The 21065-nt window shown below is 31.7% G+C and overlaps 2 protein-coding genes across 2 annotated transcripts in view; one reads left to right on the top strand and one right to left on the bottom strand.

Moving 5' to 3' along the window:
* Positions 1-21065, top strand: part of LOC145303922 (uncharacterized) — a 28281-nt gene that overhangs the window by 5738 nt on the left and 1478 nt on the right. The window contains exon 7 of the mRNA XM_080145592.1: positions 19589-19634. Within this exon, the coding sequence (XP_080001718.1) occupies positions 19589-19634 (46 nt within the window). The remainder of the gene's footprint in view (positions 1-19588; positions 19635-21065) is intronic.
* Positions 16662-18750, bottom strand: LOC145304477 (uncharacterized). Its single transcript, XM_080146359.1, has 2 exons — positions 17905-18750; positions 16662-17377 (listed from the first exon to the last, which is right to left on the bottom strand). Exons 1-2 carry the CDS (start codon positions 18682-18684, stop codon positions 16991-16993), a joined length of 1167 nt encoding a protein of 388 aa, XP_080002485.1. The 5' UTR covers positions 18685-18750; the 3' UTR covers positions 16662-16990.

Genomic DNA, 21065 nt, shown 5'->3' on the forward strand with positions numbered 1-21065 from the left:
AGATTTACATTACGAATTCAAAATTTTGTTCTGAATATTTATGTGCTTAAAAAATCACGAAATTTCTCTGTAATTCCTTATGCAGTTAATAAATTAAGGTAATTTGGGAAAGCAGGTATTTATCGTATAGTAGTATAAACAGTTTCTCATGGATATTAAATTCAATAAGGATGACAACATCCATAAAAGCAAAGCCCTGAAATGGATGGACAAACGAAAAATAACACTTGTAGAGTGTCAGAACTGAATAATCAGAACATATGTGTATAAAAGTCGAAATAAAATTAAGTAAATTTGTTGAAAAACTGCTAACATACAGGATAATGTTTAAGGACATACTTACATTTTTAAGTCTTGATTATAGAGATGATTCGCTTATAACAATGTAGTTTTGATGTCCTAGGAATCAGTATTCCAAAAATCAGATCAATCGGATGATTACATCACATAAAAATTTGCAAATAAGGATCCCAGTTTTAAAACATCTTTTCCGAAAATGCCTACGGTTGGGTACAAAAGAGCACGTGATTTAGGCGATCACTTGATCCGTGCTAAATTGTATCCCATCCATAGGTATGAAATTAGAAACATCCTTTTAAAGAAATTTCAGTTATTAATTTATAGCCCCAGACTTTTATACTTTTAGGTTAGGCAGGGATCTAAAGGGATAAGACAATGGCTGTTAAATTCATGTACATCCCAAATGATGACACACAAAATTATCCATTCTGTAGATTAATATTAGTGGTTGAAATGTTTGAACACTCAACTTACTAAACCAACCAATTAAAATTCAGGAAAAGTCCTCAAAGTTGTTAAGCCAACAAATAAGAAAATGCTTTTTATAAAACTTTGGGGACATGTGATATAAACAGCCCATTCTTCCCTCTCTCTAATATATACTTTCAATTTTAGGATTTGATTATAGAGTTGCCTTGCTTATAATACTTTACCTTGTTGTCCTAAGAATCATTATTTAAAAAATCAGATGAATAAGATAATTATGTCATATAAAAATTGTTTTGTCAAAGTGTCAAGAAAATCAGCAAGTTTTAAATGGATATACGGAATTTCTGGTAACGATTATAGTGTTGCTACGCTTTCTAAATTGTACCTAACTGTCATAGGAATCATCATATAAAGTTTTAAATCGATGGAATAAGTGTAACATGTCTTTTTTTATAATTTTATCACGAATAAAATGTTGTTTAAAAAGTAAAAAAAAATCAGCATGTATTGACTTTCTGGTAGCGATTATAGAGTTGCTACGCTTTCTGAATTGTACCTAACTGTCATAGGAATCCTCATGTAAAGTTTTAAATCGATGAAATAAGTGTAACATATCTTTTTTTTTATAATTTTATCACAAATAAATGTTGTTTAAAAAGTAAAAAAAAAATCAGCATGTCTTAAACGTATATATTGACTTTCTCGTAATGATTATAGAGTTGCTACGCTTTCTAAATTGTCATGCACAGTTTGAAATCGCTACTACAATTATAACATGCCTAAATTAACGAAAAGAGCTAAGCGTTACGGAGGTACAGACGGACGGACGAACATAATTATAGAAAAAGCTTCACTTTAAAAATCCGCCAAATGATATTAATAAAAATCTTCCATTTAAATTTGATCAATTTTAAGTGTAACAAGGATGACAACATCCATAAAAGCGAAGCACTGAAACGGTAGGACAAACGGACATTAACACTTGTATAGTGTTAGAACTTAATTATCATAATATAAATTTATAAGAGTCAAAGCAAAATTGTAAGTAAATTTGTTGTAAAACTGCTTGATACAGGATAATTTTTATGGACATACTTACATTTTTAGGGCTTGATTATAGAGTTGCTTCGCTTATTACATTATACTTTGTTGTCCCAGGAATCAATATACCAAAAATCAGATCAATCCGATGATTTGATCACATAAAAATTTGTTGTTAAAAAAGTAAAAAAATCAACATGTTTAAAATGGACGTACGGACATCTTGGTAATGATTATAGAGTTCCTACGCTTTCTAAATCGTACCTAACTACTAAAGGAATCACCATGCAAAATTTGAAATCGATAGGACAATTCTAACATGCCTAAATTAACGGAAAAAGCTATCCGTTACGGACGTACTGACGTACGGACGGACGGACCGACCCTAATTATAGAAAAGCTTCGCTTTTAAAAATGAAAAAATATGAGAATGAGACAGGGATTGAGAGAGAGAGATCATGCGAAGCATAAAATAGATAGGATAATTGTAATAATCATGTCATACATAAAAAATTTGGGAAAAATTTGCATATTTCAACAATATATACGGATGGTAAGGATTATAGAGTTGCTACGCTTTCTGAATTGTGCCTCTCTTTTATATTTAATCAATTATATCCTATTATATAAAGTAGTAAGCGTTTTTTGTCTGTCCCGAAGGATATCGCTAACCGCTGAAACGATATTGTTCTCCTTTACAATGAAGCTTCTTATAGGTCCTGGGAAGGTTTTAAGCTATTTTTGGGGAGGTTGTATTCACCCCCCTCCCCCCAAAAGAATATTTTTTTTTACTCTATTGAAACTCAAATTTAAAATAGGATTAGGTCGACTTTTCCTCCTCCTACCTTAAATGCCCCTAGAGGCTTCTAGGGTCGTAGCCGCTAGTATATAATAAATCAAGGGTATGCGTTTTTGTATACGTTTTTCTTTGTCATTATGCGTCTTCAATGATGATTATCAAATTTATTCATTCTTTAGATTAAAATTATTGGTTAAAAAGTTGGAACATTTTAAAATTTAAGAAGCCAGTATACTTATCAATTTATAGTAATACAAGATCCCTGAAACATCTTTTTATTAGAAATTGCTGGTCCTAAAGTATTTTTAATAATAGTCATCTTATGATCTATCTACCTATTTAACTATCTATTTATATACATATCTATCGATCTATGTAACTAACTTACTATTTATCTATCTATCTAACTTACTATCTATCTATCTAACTTACCTGGAAAGTACAACCCATAGACCAGCACAATTAAATATCTAATTTGAAAAAAAAACATTTGTAATACAGAATAGCGGCTTTGCCCTTAGAGGGCTCTAGAGGCACTTAAGGTGAGGGTAAGTCGACATCCCAGTCTCAAAGGTAAAAAAAAACATTTTTTTTGTAGGGGGGGGGGGGGGAGTTTTTTTCTGTTTAATTGTTAATCTAAGCATTTTGAAATGTATTATCTACCTTTTAATCATATCATCTAAATATCTATCAAGCTGTTTGTTTATCCTTCTCATATTTTAGCTATTGGAAAGAGAAAAAAAACAAAAATAGAAATTGTGTAATACTAATATCTACAAATTTCGGAATTTAAAAAATGTCCGTTAAACAAAAATACCTCCTCTGATATTTAAACTTTGATTTTTACAAGGAAACACATATTTATAGCATAACTAAAGAAAATAAAATTAGATTGATGCACAAGCTTATTCAAGGTTTCACACAAAGTGTCATTTTAGAACTTTAATACCCCCCACCCCCGCGGTGTAAGTGCCATAACCCTGCGGGTCTACCCAGTATAACCTAACCTGAATCAATAAACAAAAAACTTCCCCACACCATATAATCTTTACTTTCAAATTAGTTCAAAAACTTGTTGGGTTTGGGGATGTACCAGTGCTCAACAGGATACTTTGTGTGAAAACAATATTAAACTAAAAGCAATTATCTATAGAACACAAATTGCACAATGAAGAGAGTTTATAGCTGAGACATAATAGGATATGGGCCATAAATATTACTTTCAACAGTCAACAGGCATAACAAGGACTAGAAATTACAGAGTAGCAAGTGCTATAAGATTAATAGTTAGTTAGATAGATAGAATGCTTGATTGATATATATGTATATAGATAGATAGTGAATATTTTTAGATATTTTAGGAAAAAAAATTTCCAAACAAAGCTGTTTCAGGGATCTTGTTCCACATAAACACAGATATGTATATAGACATATAGATTTACCAGAGCTTGATCTTTAAATCATTTTAGGGGTGATTTGGATCGGGGCGCGCCAAACTTTCAGCCAATCACAGCGCTGCATTTTCAAAATGCAGCGCTGTGATTTGCTGAAATTTTGGCGCGCCCCGATCTGAATCGCCACTAAAATGATTTAAAGATCAAGCTCAGAATTATATTTAGAATGATAATAAGCTAAAAAGCTGTTCTGCTATAAAATATTTATGCTTAATAACGAATTTTCTCAGCTGTTTATCTTAATACAAGCGTCTACGCCCCTAGAGGCTTCTAAGGAAACTTGAGGTAGGGGGAAGATGTCAAATTCGACCCCCATTTTTATTTTAGTTTTAGAAAATAATTGGGAGGAGGGGGGTGGCATTTTTTGGTACAGACAGACAGACACAGAGATATATTGGAAAGGTTTTAGGCTATTTCCGAAAGTAAGCAAAACTCCATCTCTCTAGCCCTTCCCCTTCTTTTTGACAGCATATTTAAAATGAAATGTTAGACATAGTAAAATCGTCCTTTAATCTTAAAACCTAGTAGCATTACTTGAAGATTGCTGTATAAGTAAGGTATAATCTTTCCCATGGACCTATAATATAGCCTAAAACCTGTCCTGTTAAGCTAACCCTCACTGAAGAGTATTTGAGGAAATATTTTGTTTTATTTTTGTTCCAGGGATGTTCAAGGGGAGGGTGTAAAGGGTTGATTACCCCCCCCCCCTCCAAATAAAAAATACATGGACGTCCTTGTTTCTGTGATATAATGATTACCCGCCCCCCTCCTCCCCCCCCCCAAAAAAAAAATATATTTTTAAATTTTGTATCCCCCCAAATAAAAATGCTTTGACGTCCTTGTTTTGTTCCCATCTTATTTGAAATTAAAGGGCCTCAAGTTAGATAGTTTGTGTCCGGTTCGCTTCCATTATACCCCCGGTGTCATTTTACTTAAACGGTGCTGTCACATTTCACCATCATTAAGATATGTCAACCTATACTTTTAAATAGAGACTCCTTTTAAAAAATGAAATTTCATTAAGAAAAATAGATGTATCTAAAAAGTTAAACTATGGGATAGATTTGTAAACCTATTTGGTAGAAAAACATAGACACTCAAGTTTAGATAAGTATTGCTAATAACATTTAATCAAACAAAATGTTTCAAAGCCAACGGATATAATATTTTTAAAGCCTAGATTTTAATCTCATAGATTTTGTCGATTTCAAATTTTCAGTCAAATATTTTTCAAAACATATTCAAATTTGTATTATTTTTTACAAAATTATTCTATTATACTTTATTTAATATTATTTCATAAAATCCATCTCTAAGTATACTTGCATTAAATATAAAAAACAAGGATGACAACATCCATAAAAGCGAAGCACTGAAACGGTTGGACAAACGGACATTAATACTTGTATAGTGTCAGAACTGAATAATCAGAATATAAAAGTATAAGAGTCGAAGCAAAATTGTAAGTAACTTTGATGAAAAACTGCTTGATACTGGATAATTTTTATGGCAATTTTATTTAAATAAGATATTGTTATAATATAACCAGGGATCTAAAGGGATAAGACATAGGCCGATATATTGATGTACAACCCCAAAGATGATACACAAAATAACCTCTTCTGTTGATTACAATTAGTGGTTCAAACATTTAGTCACTCAACTTTATCGACCAACTAATCAAAAGTCAAGAAAAATCCCCAAAGTTGTTAAGCCAACAATTAGTAAACTTTATTTTAAAATTTGGGGACTAGTGTAATAAGCAATCCATTGTCCCCTCTCTCTCTTAGGTTAACACTAAAAATTTTAACTTTCTACAAAATTTATATTTACCCTTAGCCGTACAGATGGACGGACGGACAGACACACAAAGTTATTTATATAGTACCTTTGCTACTAAAAAGAATATAACATAAAATGACATTTAAGGATTTTTTAATAACAAATTGTTATAATTTAACCAGAGATCTAAAGGGATTAGACGATGTTCGATAAATTGATAAACATCCCAAATTATGAACAAATTACCTTATCTATAGATTAGTGAGTGAGACGTTTGAACACACAACTCAATAAACCAAGCAATCAAAATTCCCTATAGGCCATAAAATTATTAAATCAACGAATAAAAAACTTTTGGGACTATTGTCCTCTCTCTCTCTGCAGTTATTTCCTATATAAGATTATAATATATTTGTGCGAAGGATTTAATGAAAATAGCTTAAATCCACCAAGTAAGATATGTATAAAGCTGCCCTTAAAAGATCAACTAATTGAGTTTACCAATTTACATGATTTTTAACTCTAGACAGAAAAAAAACTCTTAAAATTCTTCAAATTATTGCATATGTTTTAACTGTAGAACAGAAAAAAATCAATTTTATCATAAAACAAGCAAAATAAAGCTATCTGGCAAATTCTTTAATATGCTAGAGTTTTTTTCATGCTTAACAACTTTGCTTTTATGTTTTGATTTAAAAAAAATCAGTTTAAAACCGGTTTAATAGATGACACTTTCTTAACTATTCATTGTTAAATTGTCAGGGAAGCTTAGTATTGTTATATGGACAGGTTTTAGGCTATTTCTTTTTATTTGATTCTATCTATCTATCTATCTATCTATCTATCTGTCTATCTATCTATCTATCTATCTATCTATCTATCTATCTATCTATCTATCTATCTATCTATCTATCTATCTATCTATCTATCTATCTATCTATCTATCTATCTATCTATCTATCTATCTATCTATCTATCTATCTATCTATCTATCTATCTATCTATCTATCTATCTATCTATCTATCTATCTATCTATCTATCTATCTATCTATCTATCTATCTATCTATCTATCTATCTATCTATCTATCTATCTATCTATCTATCTATCTATCTATCTATCTATCTATCTGTCTATCTATCTATCTATCTATCTATCTATCTGTCTATCTATCTGTCTATCTATCTGTCTATCTATCTGTCTATCTATCTATCTATCTATCTGTCTATCTATCTATCAATCTATCTATCTATCTATCTATCTATCTGTCTATCTATATGTCTATCTATCTATCTATCTATCTATCTATCTGTCTATCTATCTGTCTATCTATCTGTCTATCTATCTGTCTATCTATCTATCTATCTATCTGTCTATCTATCTATCAATCTATCTAAATCTATCTATCTATCTATCTATCCATATATCCATCTTTCAATCTATTCATCTATCCATCCATCTAAAGGGTGAGCAAAAAAAATGCGTACTTTTTAAAAATTGAAATTGCGCGGCTTGTGTTAATAGTATAATGTTATGCATATCGTTAGAACCGCTAAGAAGTCTATTTTTTGGAAATATAAGAACGATTCCTCTGCTACGTACAGTTACGGAGCTACGTGTTAAAATGTCCCAACTGATGTAAAACTTGACTTACGAGTAAATTTTAAAATATAACTTAGAGAAATTAGAGAAGATATTTTGCAAAAAGAGATGCCTACATTTTTAAATTTCAAATTGCGCGGCTTGTGTTAATAGTAGAAAAATGTTACGCATACCGTTAGAACTGCTAAAATGTCCCAAAATTTACTCGCAAGTTAAGTTTTAAGCCAGTTGGGACATTTTAATACGTAGCTCCCTAACTATACGTAGCACAGGATTTGTTCTTATATTTCCAAAAAATAGAGTTCATACCAGTTCTAACAATATTTATAACATTTTTCTACTATTAACACAAGCCGCGCAATTTTAATTTTAAAAAAGTGCGCATTTTTTTTGCTCACCCTTTATCTATCTATTTATCTATCTGTCTCTTTATCTATCTCTATCTATCTATCTATCCATCTTTTTGTCTATCTATCTATCTAAGGAAGTGATAATCTGTGACAACAAAGTATAACGTTATAAGCTTCTGTAGATTACAATTAGTGGTTGAAACGTTTGGACACAAAACTTAATAAGCCAACCAATCAAAATTCACTTTAATCCACAAAGTTGTTGAGCAAACCAATAAGGAAACGTTATTATAAAACTTTGGGAACTAGTGTAATAAACAGCCCATTGTCCCCTCTCTCTCTCTCTCTATGTAGATTAATGCATATCTTAGGATAAAGCTTTTCTTGGGTGAATTGTTTCGTATAAAGTGAAGCCTATGACAAAACATATTATAAGTTAGCTGAAAATAGTTGAATTTCTTATAAAGTTATGTTTCTAGAAATTATAACTTTAAAACTAAAGACGTTAAAAATGGATCCTACTGCTTCTATGTCAGGTGTGCAACATAAATAGGCGCCACTAATTACCCTGCACAGTTAGAACTCTTTAGACAAAGGTCATGCAATCAAAGGGTTAGTTGTCTGTATGATGGGTGTTGGTAACCATAGATATATTATGCAGGGATCTAAAGGGATAGTACAATGAACGATAAATTGATTTCCCAATGACGTTACACAAAAAAACCCTTCTGTAGCGTAAAATTAGTGGTTGAAACATTTAAACACTCAAATGAATGATCCAACTAATAAAACTTTAATGTAGTTCCCAAAGTTGTTGAGCCAACAAATATGACAACATCATTATATAACTTTGGGGACTAGTATAATAAACAGCCCATTGTCCCCTCTCTCCATGTATATTATGTCTACTGTCAACCACCTTTAAAACAAGTCAGGGAGGGAGGGGACATTGGGTCAAATTAACGTTTTCGTATTCGTTGGCTTAACAACTTTGGAGGCTCTTATTGAATGACATAAATATTATTCTTTATTGATATGATTAAGATATTTTCTCGTATTCATTCGAATCCGGTGGATAGGAACCGGTTCTCATCCATACGAAAAAACTATGTCTATCATCTTATTATATCCAGTTTGAAACATTTTTTCTTTCCAGCAGTTTTTAAGTTGTAGTTTTTAACTTAGTTTATCTTTGATTTTTTCGTTTAAAGATAACTAAATTACCCTGTATTGTTGTTTGGGTACCTAATGGTTTACTATTAGGTACTTTCGTAGTATATTTACGGTCTAGCAAATTTAAATTTCAAAGCAAATTAATTTTGATTTTGTTTTAGTTTGTTGAGGCTGTGAGGCAAAATTTGTCATTTATCCATCGATACAAGTTTTGGCGTGAACCCTAAAGGGTGCCGCTGAAAAATCTAATTTTCTTTCTCATTTGGGCTAGGATAGAGCTACAGAAGATTTAAACACGGCAAAATGACCGTCTCAGTGCGTAGAATTCACACAAAAAATTTGGAGTTAATAGCTCAACGTTTAGGAGGCTGGACCACAAGATGTAAGTCCATCGATACAAGTTTTGGCGTATCTTTTTCAGCAAACATCGTTTGGTCCGACAGGGAAGGAGTTGGAATCTTGACCCCAAATTTTGTACACGTGTGTATCTCATCGAGACGAATATTTTGCCACCTTGAAGTTCAAAATCGGTTGAGAAACAAAAAAGTTTTCCTAGGAAAAACTGATTTTTAAAGAAAAATTGATAAAAAAAATCGCCAAAACTTGCAACAGAAAATCAAACACTGAATAATCTAATTTTCTTTCTCATTTGGGCTAGGATATAGCTACAGAAGATTTAAACACGGAAAAATGACCGTCTCAGTGCGAAGAATTCACACAAAAAAATTGGGGTTGATAGCTCAACGTTTAGGGGGCTGGATCACAAGATGTAAGTCCATCGATACAAGTTTTGGCGTATCTTTTTCAGCAAACATCGTTTGGTCCGACAGGGAAGGAGTTGGAATCTTGACCCCAAATTTTGTACACGCGTGTATCTCATCGAGACGGACATTTTGCCACCTTGAAATCCAAAATCGGTTAAGAAACAAAAAAGTTTTCCTAGGAAAAACTGATTTTTAAAGAAAAATGGATAAAAAAATCGCCTAAACTTGCATCAGAAAATCAAACATCGTTTGGTCTACCCCCCTAAAAATTGTCCTAAGTCCACCAAATTTTTTGTGTGAGTCCCTGGGGTCGAGACGGTCATTTAGAAACCTTAACATCGATTCTAGCTTAATCCGTTCGCTAGTTATCGAAGAAACATGGATTTTGTCAATTTGGTATTTAATGTTTTTAAACATTTATAAGTGCAATTTTGAAATCTAGTGTATTTTCTTGGGGAACTATGATGTGCGTCTTTCTCCGAAAGTCCACGGTGACCCTAAAGGAACTTGGTAGAGGTTTTAGTGTAATATTACAACACAAAAGTGTCTACTAAGCTAGTCAACTGCTCTTTAGAGGGTAGATAGAGCCCTCTTAGCGTAGTAAAGGAAGCTTATAAGTATACAACGGTTGGTTATAACTTATAACTTATGGTTATAACAAAAGTTTAATATCTTTGGTTCTAGCTTCGAGAGGGCTATGTTGGGGGTACCCTGGCCCACCTGGGTACCAGTTAACCTGGGTATTGGTTTCCTGGCTTAAGTAAGAGTGTCTTTAGGCTGGGTTACAGTAGTCTAGGTACGTTTAAGTAGAGAAAGGGTGCCTATAAGCGGGTGACGGTAGGGTAGAGTAATCTAACCTTCTCCCGCTTGGCAAGGGTTACTCTAGGCTTACTTACACTTAATTTGATAAACCAACCAATCAAAATTTATCAAAAGTCCTCAAAGTTGTGAAGCCAATAAATAAGAAAACGTTATCATAAAACTTTGGGTACTTGTGTAATAAACAGCCCATTGTCTCCTCTCTATCTGTAGAATTCATTATTCAGTGGCGTGAACAGGGTTTTGCCAGGGAGGTGCGCTAATCATATACCTATCAACATATATGACATTCAATATACAATATATCTATCTATCTATCCATCTGAAATAACATTTAATTTCTGATAACAATTATGGAGTTGCTTCGCTATAAAAACAAATTTTATTCAACTGTTATAAACTGTTACAGGAATCATCATTTAAAGTTTGAAAATCAATATAACAATTCTAACATGCTTAAACTTAATTTAAATTTAAAAATCAATATTTTTCAAATTATGGGTCAACCTATTTTCTCTAACAATTATAGAGTTCCTAAGCTCTGTAAATTGTACTTAAATATCACAGAAATCATCATGCTAACAATCATTGACCTATTAAATCGAATGAAAAAGAAATTAGCTAAAAATAAATGTTTCTATATTCTTACAATTGTGCCTCTATCTTAACTAATGGCCCAGAAAATCACGTTTTCCCCTGAATGTAGCTGACGGGCATATGAAAATACGGACAGACGGACAATTGGTATCACAGACTAGCTTCGCTACTAAAATTAACATTTTTCGGAAATGAAGAAACAAGGATGGCAACAATTGAAAAAGCAAGGCTAAACAAGCATTGAAGACATTTAATAAAAGTTTCTTAAAAGACGGATATTTGTAATTATAGAGTAGCTGATCTACTAATATGAGAAAATCATGTTTCCCCTAAAGATATAAGGCCACGGAGTTTAAGAAATCTTAGCTGACATTCTAACTTTGTTATATTATATTGGTGTAGTTGAGTGATTTTTTAGCTTGAAATTTCGTATATTTAGCAATATATAAAAATAGCCTAAAACCTACCCTGGACTAAATCAAAGTTTCCCTGAAAATTGTATAATTAGTTTTTTTTGCAGCGGTTTAAGAGATCTTAGCTGATATGCAGACTTTGTTATGTTATACTAGCGTCTTCACCCCTAGCCTCTAGGGGCTTTGCCCCAAGAGGTTTGATTCAACTAACTTTTCGTGTTTTAGATTTTAAAGAAAATATATAAAAAATTGGGGGGGTATTTTTTTTTGGGGGGGGGATTAGGGGTGACCCACCCCCCAAGAAAATAGTTATAAACCTTCCCGGGACCTACGAGAAGCTACCCTGTAAAGGAGAACCCGATCGGTTCAGCGGTTAGCGAGATCCTTGTTACAAACAAACAGACAGACAAACTGACAGACAAACAAACAGACAGACATAGTTCTACTTTGTATTATAGATTGGAGTAGTTGGGTGATTTTTTAGCTTCTATAAATCTCACAAATACTTAAAATGCAAAAGGAATTTAGACAATGTCTCTCATAAATACCTTAAAATGCATAAACAATTGCATTATTGAATTCTTAAAGTAGAATTTTGTTGGAATTCATAATAATTTGGCTTCTTTTGAAGCAAGTGGCTGGAAGCTGGCTGCATTATAAAAACACGAATTCTTAATGTAAAATCTACACCGTAAAAACAGATTACTTTAAGATTTCGTTTTTTAGCAGCCGACTGCTAAAAAATAGCTGATTTGAAGCCGGCTGCCGAATTCATATTGTTTGCAATTTGCTATTTGTTCATTTGCCAGCACCCGGCTGTGTTTATTATTTTGAAGCTATCAGCTGATCTTAAAGATCCAAAATCTTATAGTCAGTACAAGGTCTTCAAGGGGTGCCCAATCCCATAGTTACATATAGATCATGAGTCATCTATTTATCTTACTTTAATTTTAAGTTAGGACTTTAATACAAGTATCAGCCAAATTGATGATTTTTAATGTTAGTAAACTAAACGGAATTAAAAATATGTTTTGGTGCATAAAACTCAATTTATAAGATACTAATATTTAAAAAGTAATATACAAATTATTGGTTCTTGTATTATTGAAAGTAAATGCATAACTGAAGAGCTCTCATAATGGAATACTGTCAATTTTACTCAAGCGAAAAGATACATTAGGAAAATAATGGAAATGTAATTGGAACCATTTACACAAATTTTATAATTAATGCAATTATATCATAATTATAAAAAATGTCTGCTATTAAAAAGATAATCAATTTAATCTTTTATTGATAACTTATGTATTTTAAAAATGTCTGTATTTAAATTTGTCAGATATTATTTTAAAACAGGGGTATGCAAAGGGTTTTTAAGGGTTTGGCGTGCGCCAAGCTCACCCGAAAATTTTGTAACCCCTGTTAATAAAAAATTAAGGGGGGTGTATTCTAGAGTAGTGTATTATTTTAGTGTCCACCCTGTTCATAATCAATATTGCAAAGGGTCTTTTGACTAGTAAATTGTTGTGCGATTCTCACAATTTTTTTTACACCACCATTAAATTTGAGGGGGGTGAACAGGGATGTATCCTACCCCTTTAATTTTGCCAGGGGGGGTTGATATGCCTTTCTTCTGTACGCCCCTTGTTTACCACCTAACTGTTCAATAAATTCTTTAAATTTTGTTTAGCGTAGTTGTAATTTTCATGAATACCTGAATAGTGGTTATTTATTAAAATGTACTAAAGAATACTAGAAGGCTTTTGGGGACAACAAATTTTCTAAAGAGGCATATTGCATATTTTAAAACACAGTGGTTTTTTGTCTGATAAAAAAAAAGATAAAAATACCACTTTAATTCCTAGCTCAAATAAATTAATAAAAAATCAATAAAGGATAATCCAATTTGTTAAATAACAGGACCTTGTGTATATATTAATTTTATAAACATACATTAAGCTGATTAATTTTTTACATTTTTGGTATCCTACAATATAAAGTATTTTTTTTGTTCTGAATCTAAATATTTTAGAAACTAACAGCCACATTAATTGTACTTTGTCTTTGGTTGGTTTTAGGCTGTTTCTCTATACCCCTTCGCCCTCCCCTAGATCTAGGGGCGAGTTAACTAGTTGATTATAAACCAATCTAAACGCCTTTCTTACTTATTTTTTAAGTAAATTGAAAGTAATGGGAATTTTTTTGTGGAGGGAAAAATAAGTGAAAGGGAATTGCTAATTTATATTATTTTTGTTTAACTGATGATATAATGTTTTCTTCATGCCTACCCACTTGATGGGGTTCTAATTCTTCAGGGGCCTTAACCTGCAGGGCACTAAACCTGCATGCATTAGATTCAATATAACCTAACCAAGGGTATAACTCTTGTATGAGAAACATCCCCCACCCCCTTTATTTCAAACCTAAAAGGGGGGGGGGGGTTGTGGTCACTAGGTACTTTGATGGAAACCATCAAAATTTATATTATCAATAATAATAATTCTATATGTACATTTATATAAAAAATTTGGCCTCAGAGTAATTTTTGCATTAAAAGCAATAAAATCTAAAATCAGCAAAAAATTACTTATTATTTGTATTAAAAGATTTTTAGCTTTTAAAAAGCTATAAAATTAAACCTTAAACCCTTTTATATTTTTTGTTTAAATTCTTATATTGCCTAAAACTGAGTATTTATAAAGGTTAAAAACGAAGTTTAGTACTATGCAATCCCTTTAAATGCATTTACCTTTGTTCTTAAACCTTTTCAAATAGAACTATTATAATGATACACTATTAATATTTTTAATGCTTTCTTTCACTGGTCGTTGGAAGGTGAAAGCAGTTTCAAAAGGAATTAGGTTAATAACTTCAATAGCTTTTGAGTTATGTAAAAATAATTTACACAGTAAGATATATAAGTTTTCCGGAATTTTAATGTTATGGGGAGATTTGAAATCTGCATCAAATTTTAAGGATTTTTTATAAAATTCGTTTTTTTGTATAATTCTTTATCTAAAAGCGGAAATGCATTTTAAGTTAATTAATTTTGACCAAAAGGATAGGTGGATTATAAACTACCTGCGCTCTAATTGGTTCAATGATGTACGCCATCCAATCAGAGCGCAGATTTTTAAAATCCACCAATCACAGATGCCAAAATTAATTAGCTTAAATTGCATTTCCGCTTTTAGATAAAGAATTATAGAAAAAACGAATTTTATAAAAAATCCTCAAAATTTGATGCAGATTTCAAATCTCCCCCTAACTTTAAAATTCCGGAAAACTTATATATCTTATTACACAATATAGTAGTAAAATGACCAAATAAGTTTTCCGGAATTTTAATGTTATGGGGAGATTTGAAATCTGCATCAAATTTTAAGGATTTTTTTATAAAATTCGTTTTTTTGTATAATTCTTTATCTAAAAGCGGAAATGCATTTTAAGTTAATTAATTTTGACCAAAAGGATAGGTGGATTATAACAGGGATCGGAAGCCTCACGTAAGCCGCGTGTAAGCCTCAGTGAAATCGTGATTTTATCACTATAAAATTCAGCTGGATGTATAAAACGGCTCTTTAGCAGACAATCCTTCTTTCTTAAATTTTTTTTTTCTTCTCACAAACAGGTTTAAAACTGAGGCTTATGCGCGGCTTACGTGAGGCTTCCGATCTCTGGATTATAAACTACCTGCGCTCTAATTGGTTCAATGATGTACGCCATCCAATCAGAGCGCAGATTTTTAAAATCCACCAATCACAGATGCCAAAATTAATTAGCTTAAATTGCATTTCCGCTTTTAGATAAAGAATTATAGAAAAAACGAATTTTATAAAAAATCCTCAAAATTTGATGCAGATTTCAAATCTCCCCCTAACTTTAAAATTCCGGAAAACTTATATATCTTATTACACAATATAGTAGTAAAATGACCAAATTTTTTTTTCCCACATTTTCTCCCAAGAAGGAACGGACCGGATTTCGTTTTTTACATTATTCAACAGGCAATATATGTAAGAATCATAATCTGAAATAATCTCAGATATCCTGTTTCAAAAACTGCTTTCACCTTCCGGCGAACAGTGTTTTTCATTTTCATGATAAATTATCAACCTTAATTTTGTTAAATGTTGGATTATGGTTGAAATAGAATAATTACATAGTACTTCTTTTTTTTGAAGGTTTCTGTACAAACCTCACTAAGTATTCAGAGATCTAAAGGGATAGGACTATGGCCGATAGATTGATGCATAACCCCAATTATTATAAACAAAATTATCCATACTGTATTTTACAATTAGAGATTGAAACTTTTGAACACTCAACTAAATAACTCAACCAATCAAATTTGACTAAAAGTCCCCAAAGTTGTTAAGCCAACGAATGAGAAAACTTTAATTTAAGATTTTGGAGACTAGTGAAATAAAAACAACCCATTGCCCCCTCTCTCTCTCTGCTAAGTATTACTGAACAAGGCAATATTACCAATATATTTTATATGTAAATATTGATAAATTCTGTCATCAATAATGTAACAAGGATGACAGCATCTATAGGTTAAATAAATACCATCGGTGGACATAAAGACAAAGTGTAATATAGAGCCGATGTTCAAGGTCATCAAAAAATACAGTGAACATGAAAAAATCACACAAATTTCGAAACCTATATGAGGAAAGATTTTAGGTCTTTTAGATAATGAACAAATCACAGACAAAACAAATTTTAGACTAGTCATAGGAATTTTTTAAAGAAAATTTCAGCTGTCTATCTTAAATAGTAGTTCAGAAAATCACATTTTCCTCCACTGTGTTACAGACTGACTTACAGACAAAGTGAATTATAGAGTAGATTTGCTACTAAAAAGGCCTACACCATCAATTTATGCTTAATATTTTACACAAATTACAAGGGCAAACTACAGAATTTGATATTACTTTAGATAAGTAAATTTTAACACAATCGAAAGAAAAATACTAATAAAACATAATTTTTAAATAAGTTTAAAGATTACTAATAATACTTAGGAAAAAAGTTAAGTAATAAAACATTAATTTGATATGTATTACTTTTATTGCATTGTACAATTTCATTACAATATATTAGATTAATTTAAAGTAAATAAAAGTCATGCATTAATGCTATTATAATTAATTTATTTTGCAGAATTCTGAATAATTATATGATCCTATAAGTATACAAATATAGTAAAATACAATGTTTAAATATAAAAAGTTAATGTTTTAATTTAAGTTTGGTAAAATATTGAAATAATTTTTGTAATGTCGTTTTTAATGAACCATTGACATATTGATGAATGATTACTCAATGCAATAAATCCAAAACAATATAACTTTCCAATTAAATAGATTGTTTTATTGCATTCAAGGAATATTTATTTTGAAATAAAATGCATTAAATGAAACAAATTATTTTTAGATTAAAATGGCCATGGATATTATATTTAGGACCAGCTCTGAACAGTTTGTACATTTGTGTTTGATTTACTCAGTCTTTTACGAAATACCCCATGAAAATCAAGAATGGAATCAAATATGCTAAGAGCACTGAGACCCAGCCTTAAGCCAAGAGCAGATCCAAGATCAACTATGAGACTGAACATATCATAGGCATAAACATCTTTATTTACATTTATTTCATCATTGATGATGATTTCAATAAAAGCTTCATTTAGATTGTTGGAAAAGCGTCCACGTAGGCTAGACTTCAATTTCATTGTCAAGCAAGGTGGTAAACATGATTTAAAGAATTTAACTTCAAGACCATGCAGTAGGTTGAAATATTCATCTCTGATCAGTGTCTTCATTTCTGTAGTAGGTGCTTCAATTTCCTGTTAAAATCATATGTTCATAGAATAATATAGAGTTTATTTCTATGGAACATAAGTTTTGCTCAATCTAACCAAATTATTCTTGACAGTAATTATTCATTAAAATTTTATTTTCCTCACTTGTTTCTCAACTTTTACAAAAGGAACGAATATGATAGATTATGCTTATAAAAGGATACTTTTACTCATGTATATTATAATGGCAAAGATACTCTTTATAAGCCCCCTTGCCTGCCTAGCCTCAGCGCTCGGCCCCCTTTCCTGCCTAGCCGCAGCGCTCGCCCCCCTTGCCTGCCTAGTCGCAGTGCTCGGCTCCCTAGCCTATAACCTAACTTAACCTGAAATAGTTGTTCTCTGTCTGGAGGGGGGGGGGGGGGGGGGGGTTACTCAAATTTTCAAAATTGATAAAAATAAGAGGATAACGCCAAATATTTTTTAAAAAGTATGTTTGATTTAGTTATATAATACATAAATAATACTTCAGTAAGAGTAAATATGTTTGATTAAAACCTAGTAAGGTAACAAACCTTATCAACTTCACAGGTCATTCCAGAGGAATCATTAAACCAAGGTGGCAGACAGCCATACCATTTAATGAAATTAGCCTTCATAAAATTTTCAATACAGTCTCCATAGCTTAACCCAATTTTTTCATAATCGATACACAATTCCTCATCATGTAGACTATAATCGATAAGCTCAAGTTCTATGCGATAGATAAATCCCATCATTTCACCAGTTGTTGTTGGCCCAAACTCAAATCTACCATTTTGCAAATCTGGGATGAGGATCTTGCTCTCCTTATTGGGGTCCACCAAGATGACAACATTGGATTTCTGTGACTCAGCTAAAAGTCCAACTTTTGTTTCAGCCACTTTTTTGCAAAAACCAAATGGTATCATGAAATCAAGATCTGTATCAACATCAATAAACTTGCTATCATCTCCAGTTTCTGATGTTAGTGTCACTAGCGTTCCATAATCATATTCAAATATCAACTCTGTAAGCTGCTGGAAGGAAATATTTCCAAATTTTCCTTTCCATGTGATGTTATCTGTTGCAGAAATATGACCCACAGTATAGTGGGTGAAGTATTTGTAACCATTGTCTTCACCAATCTTGTAGTTGAACTGAGCATCCTGGCAAATATAAATTACTGGTTTCCTAATATCATCCAGAGTCATCACTGAAGATTGAGAAACAACAGGCTTATTAATGTATTTTCTAATAGAATTTTGCATTTGGAAAACAAAAATTCCAAGGGCTAGAACTTGAAATAATATTCTCATAACCCCAATAACTTTCATGTTGTTAGCTCAATGATCCAATTTGAAATGTACACTATATCATGCTTCTACTAGTACAACTATAAACTAGTAATTTTCAAATAATAATTTCAAATTCATGTTGTAAAAAAAACATTAATTAATTACTAAAAAAAGTTTTTTTGCAAACAAATTAATATTATCATTGACTTAATATGAAAATATATTGGAAAATATAATCATCCCTTAAAGACAAACAACTGGATATGTTTATCTAATGGTTTTTTTTATTTAATGTTTGCTGATTGTGTAAGTGCTACATTGTGATCATTAAGTCTCTTTTTATGCCTTATTCAATTTTCTGAAATTTCTCTACAGATTTTTATTCTTTAAAGTTTAAATTTTAGAATGTTTTAAGTTTCAAGCTCTGTGATAACTTTTTTTTTGGGGGGGTGGGGGGGAGGGTTCAGATTGTTAGAATTAAATTTTTATCATTGTTTTAATAATCTAAAACCAAATATTCATTTTTCTTTGTTGAAAACTTATACTTTTAAAACTAAATTTTTATTGAATGTCATTATTAGTTAAAATTTTTTTAACTGTTTTAAAGTGATTTAAATTAATGTTCTATTTTATGAGGCTTTGACATGCACTACAAGTTTATAAAAAAAAATATATAATTTTCTACATTTAGGGTCTGTCCGTCCATAATGAATAGTTCTTATCTATAATTTTGGCATGCTATGCAGAATCAAGGGTGTCAAAGATTTTAGTGGGGTGCAGTACAAAATCTCCATTGAAAAAAATCCCCCACAAGAGAAATTATTGTATACAAATTTCTGAATAAATGCTGAAAATCAAATATTTGATGTGCTTTGCTTTTATGGATGTTATCATCCTTGTCAAATTATATTTTACAACAACTTTATTGTTGATTTAATTACAGGTACATGTGCGAGGCAGGTAGAGAGATTAACAGAATGGGCGGAGAGGTAATTTTCAATATTATTGTTCTGAAGTTTATTTCTGAAAATAAATCTTTCCTTATCAAATAGCATGTTTAGAAGCTTTCCCTAAAAGTGCAAGAACATAAACCCTACACATATTTGACAAATAAAAAATAAAAGGGGGGGGGAGAGGGTGATCTTTTCTTCTATTTAAAAAAATTAAATTGATATTTAGGTGGAGGTATTTTTTCCCTTATGACTAACCCCTGCAGATAGCCACCCTTACCCTGACTTAATTTAGCCTAACTTAATATAGTCTAATGTAAAACAATATTACATAATAAAGGAGTGGGGACAAAACACCTAATTTAAAAATACCTAATTTAAAAATGCCTAATTTTATAAATGTCTAATGTGACAAAACACCTAATTTATAAATACCTAATTTAAAAATGTCTAATTTAAAAATACCTAATTTTAAAAATGCCTAATGTGACAAAACACCTAACTTTAAAAATGCCTAATTTTATAAACACCTAACTATAAATACCTAAGTTTAAAAATACCTAATTTTAAAATACCTAATCTAAAAAAACCTAATTTTAAGTATATCTTAAAACTGTTGTTAAATATATTAAACCGGTGGCTACGCCCCCTAGAGAACTCTAGGGGCGATTGCAGTGTGGAGGGAAATTCAATTAAGTCTTTGGGGGGAGGGGGGGATTGAGGGTTCATGACCCCCCCCCCTCCAGAATTTCAAAGGTTAAGGGACAAGGAAACAAATGAATTTTAATTTTTTTTGGTTTCTTCCCTAACCTAAGTAGCCGTAGCATCCCTTTTTTTTCTTGGGGGGTGATAGATAATCATCCCCCATTTTTGTTCTAGTTTGATAAAGAAAGATTGAAGAAATATTAAAAAACGGAGGGGGGGGGATTTTTTCTAAGGGTGATTTCTCATTGGAAGGTGTTGGTAACCTCCCCAAAACCTTCCCATGATATACGGGAAGCTTCATTGTAAAAATGCAGGGGCGTCCAAGCTTTTTTTTTTTTGGGGGGGGGGGGTAATTGTCCCCCCTGTAATCTGTTGGCAGGGGTAAATTTTGTTTACCCCCCCCCCCAAAATTTACCCCCGGGGTAAAATTTCTGGGGGGGGGGTAATTTAAGTTTTATTAAATATTTAGTATTAAAAATGCGCGTAAAGCGCACAAACATTTTTTTGTTAGAGATTTTTTATTTGGGGGGGGGGTATTTACCCCCCCAAAATTGATTGTGTGGGGTAAATACCCCCTCCTAAATGGTTGGGGTAAATTTTAAATGGGGGGGGGGGGGAATGAAAAAATTTTTTGGGGTGCCCCAAATTCGTTTGGGGGGGGGGTGTAATCCCCACTTTACCCCCCTCATCTTGGACGTCTATGTAAAAATGAACCATATTGGTTCATCGACTAGCAAGATCCTTTAGCAATAACAATCAGCCAAT

This window comes from Acartia tonsa, chromosome 13, assembly GCF_053477335.1.
Source record: "Acartia tonsa isolate MP-2025a chromosome 13, ASM5347733v1, whole genome shotgun sequence".
Lineage (NCBI taxonomy): Eukaryota > Metazoa > Arthropoda > Copepoda > Calanoida > Acartiidae > Acartia > Acartia tonsa.

Coding starts and splice junctions, on each gene's coding strand:
- LOC145304477 (XM_080146359.1), bottom strand. CDS start 18,684: ATGAAAGTTATTGGGGTTATGAGAATATTATTTCAAGTTCTAGCCCTT. Junction 17,378..17,904: donor TGACCTGTGAAGTTGATAAG/GTTTGTTACCTT, acceptor TGATTTTAACAG/GAAATTGAAGCACCTACTAC.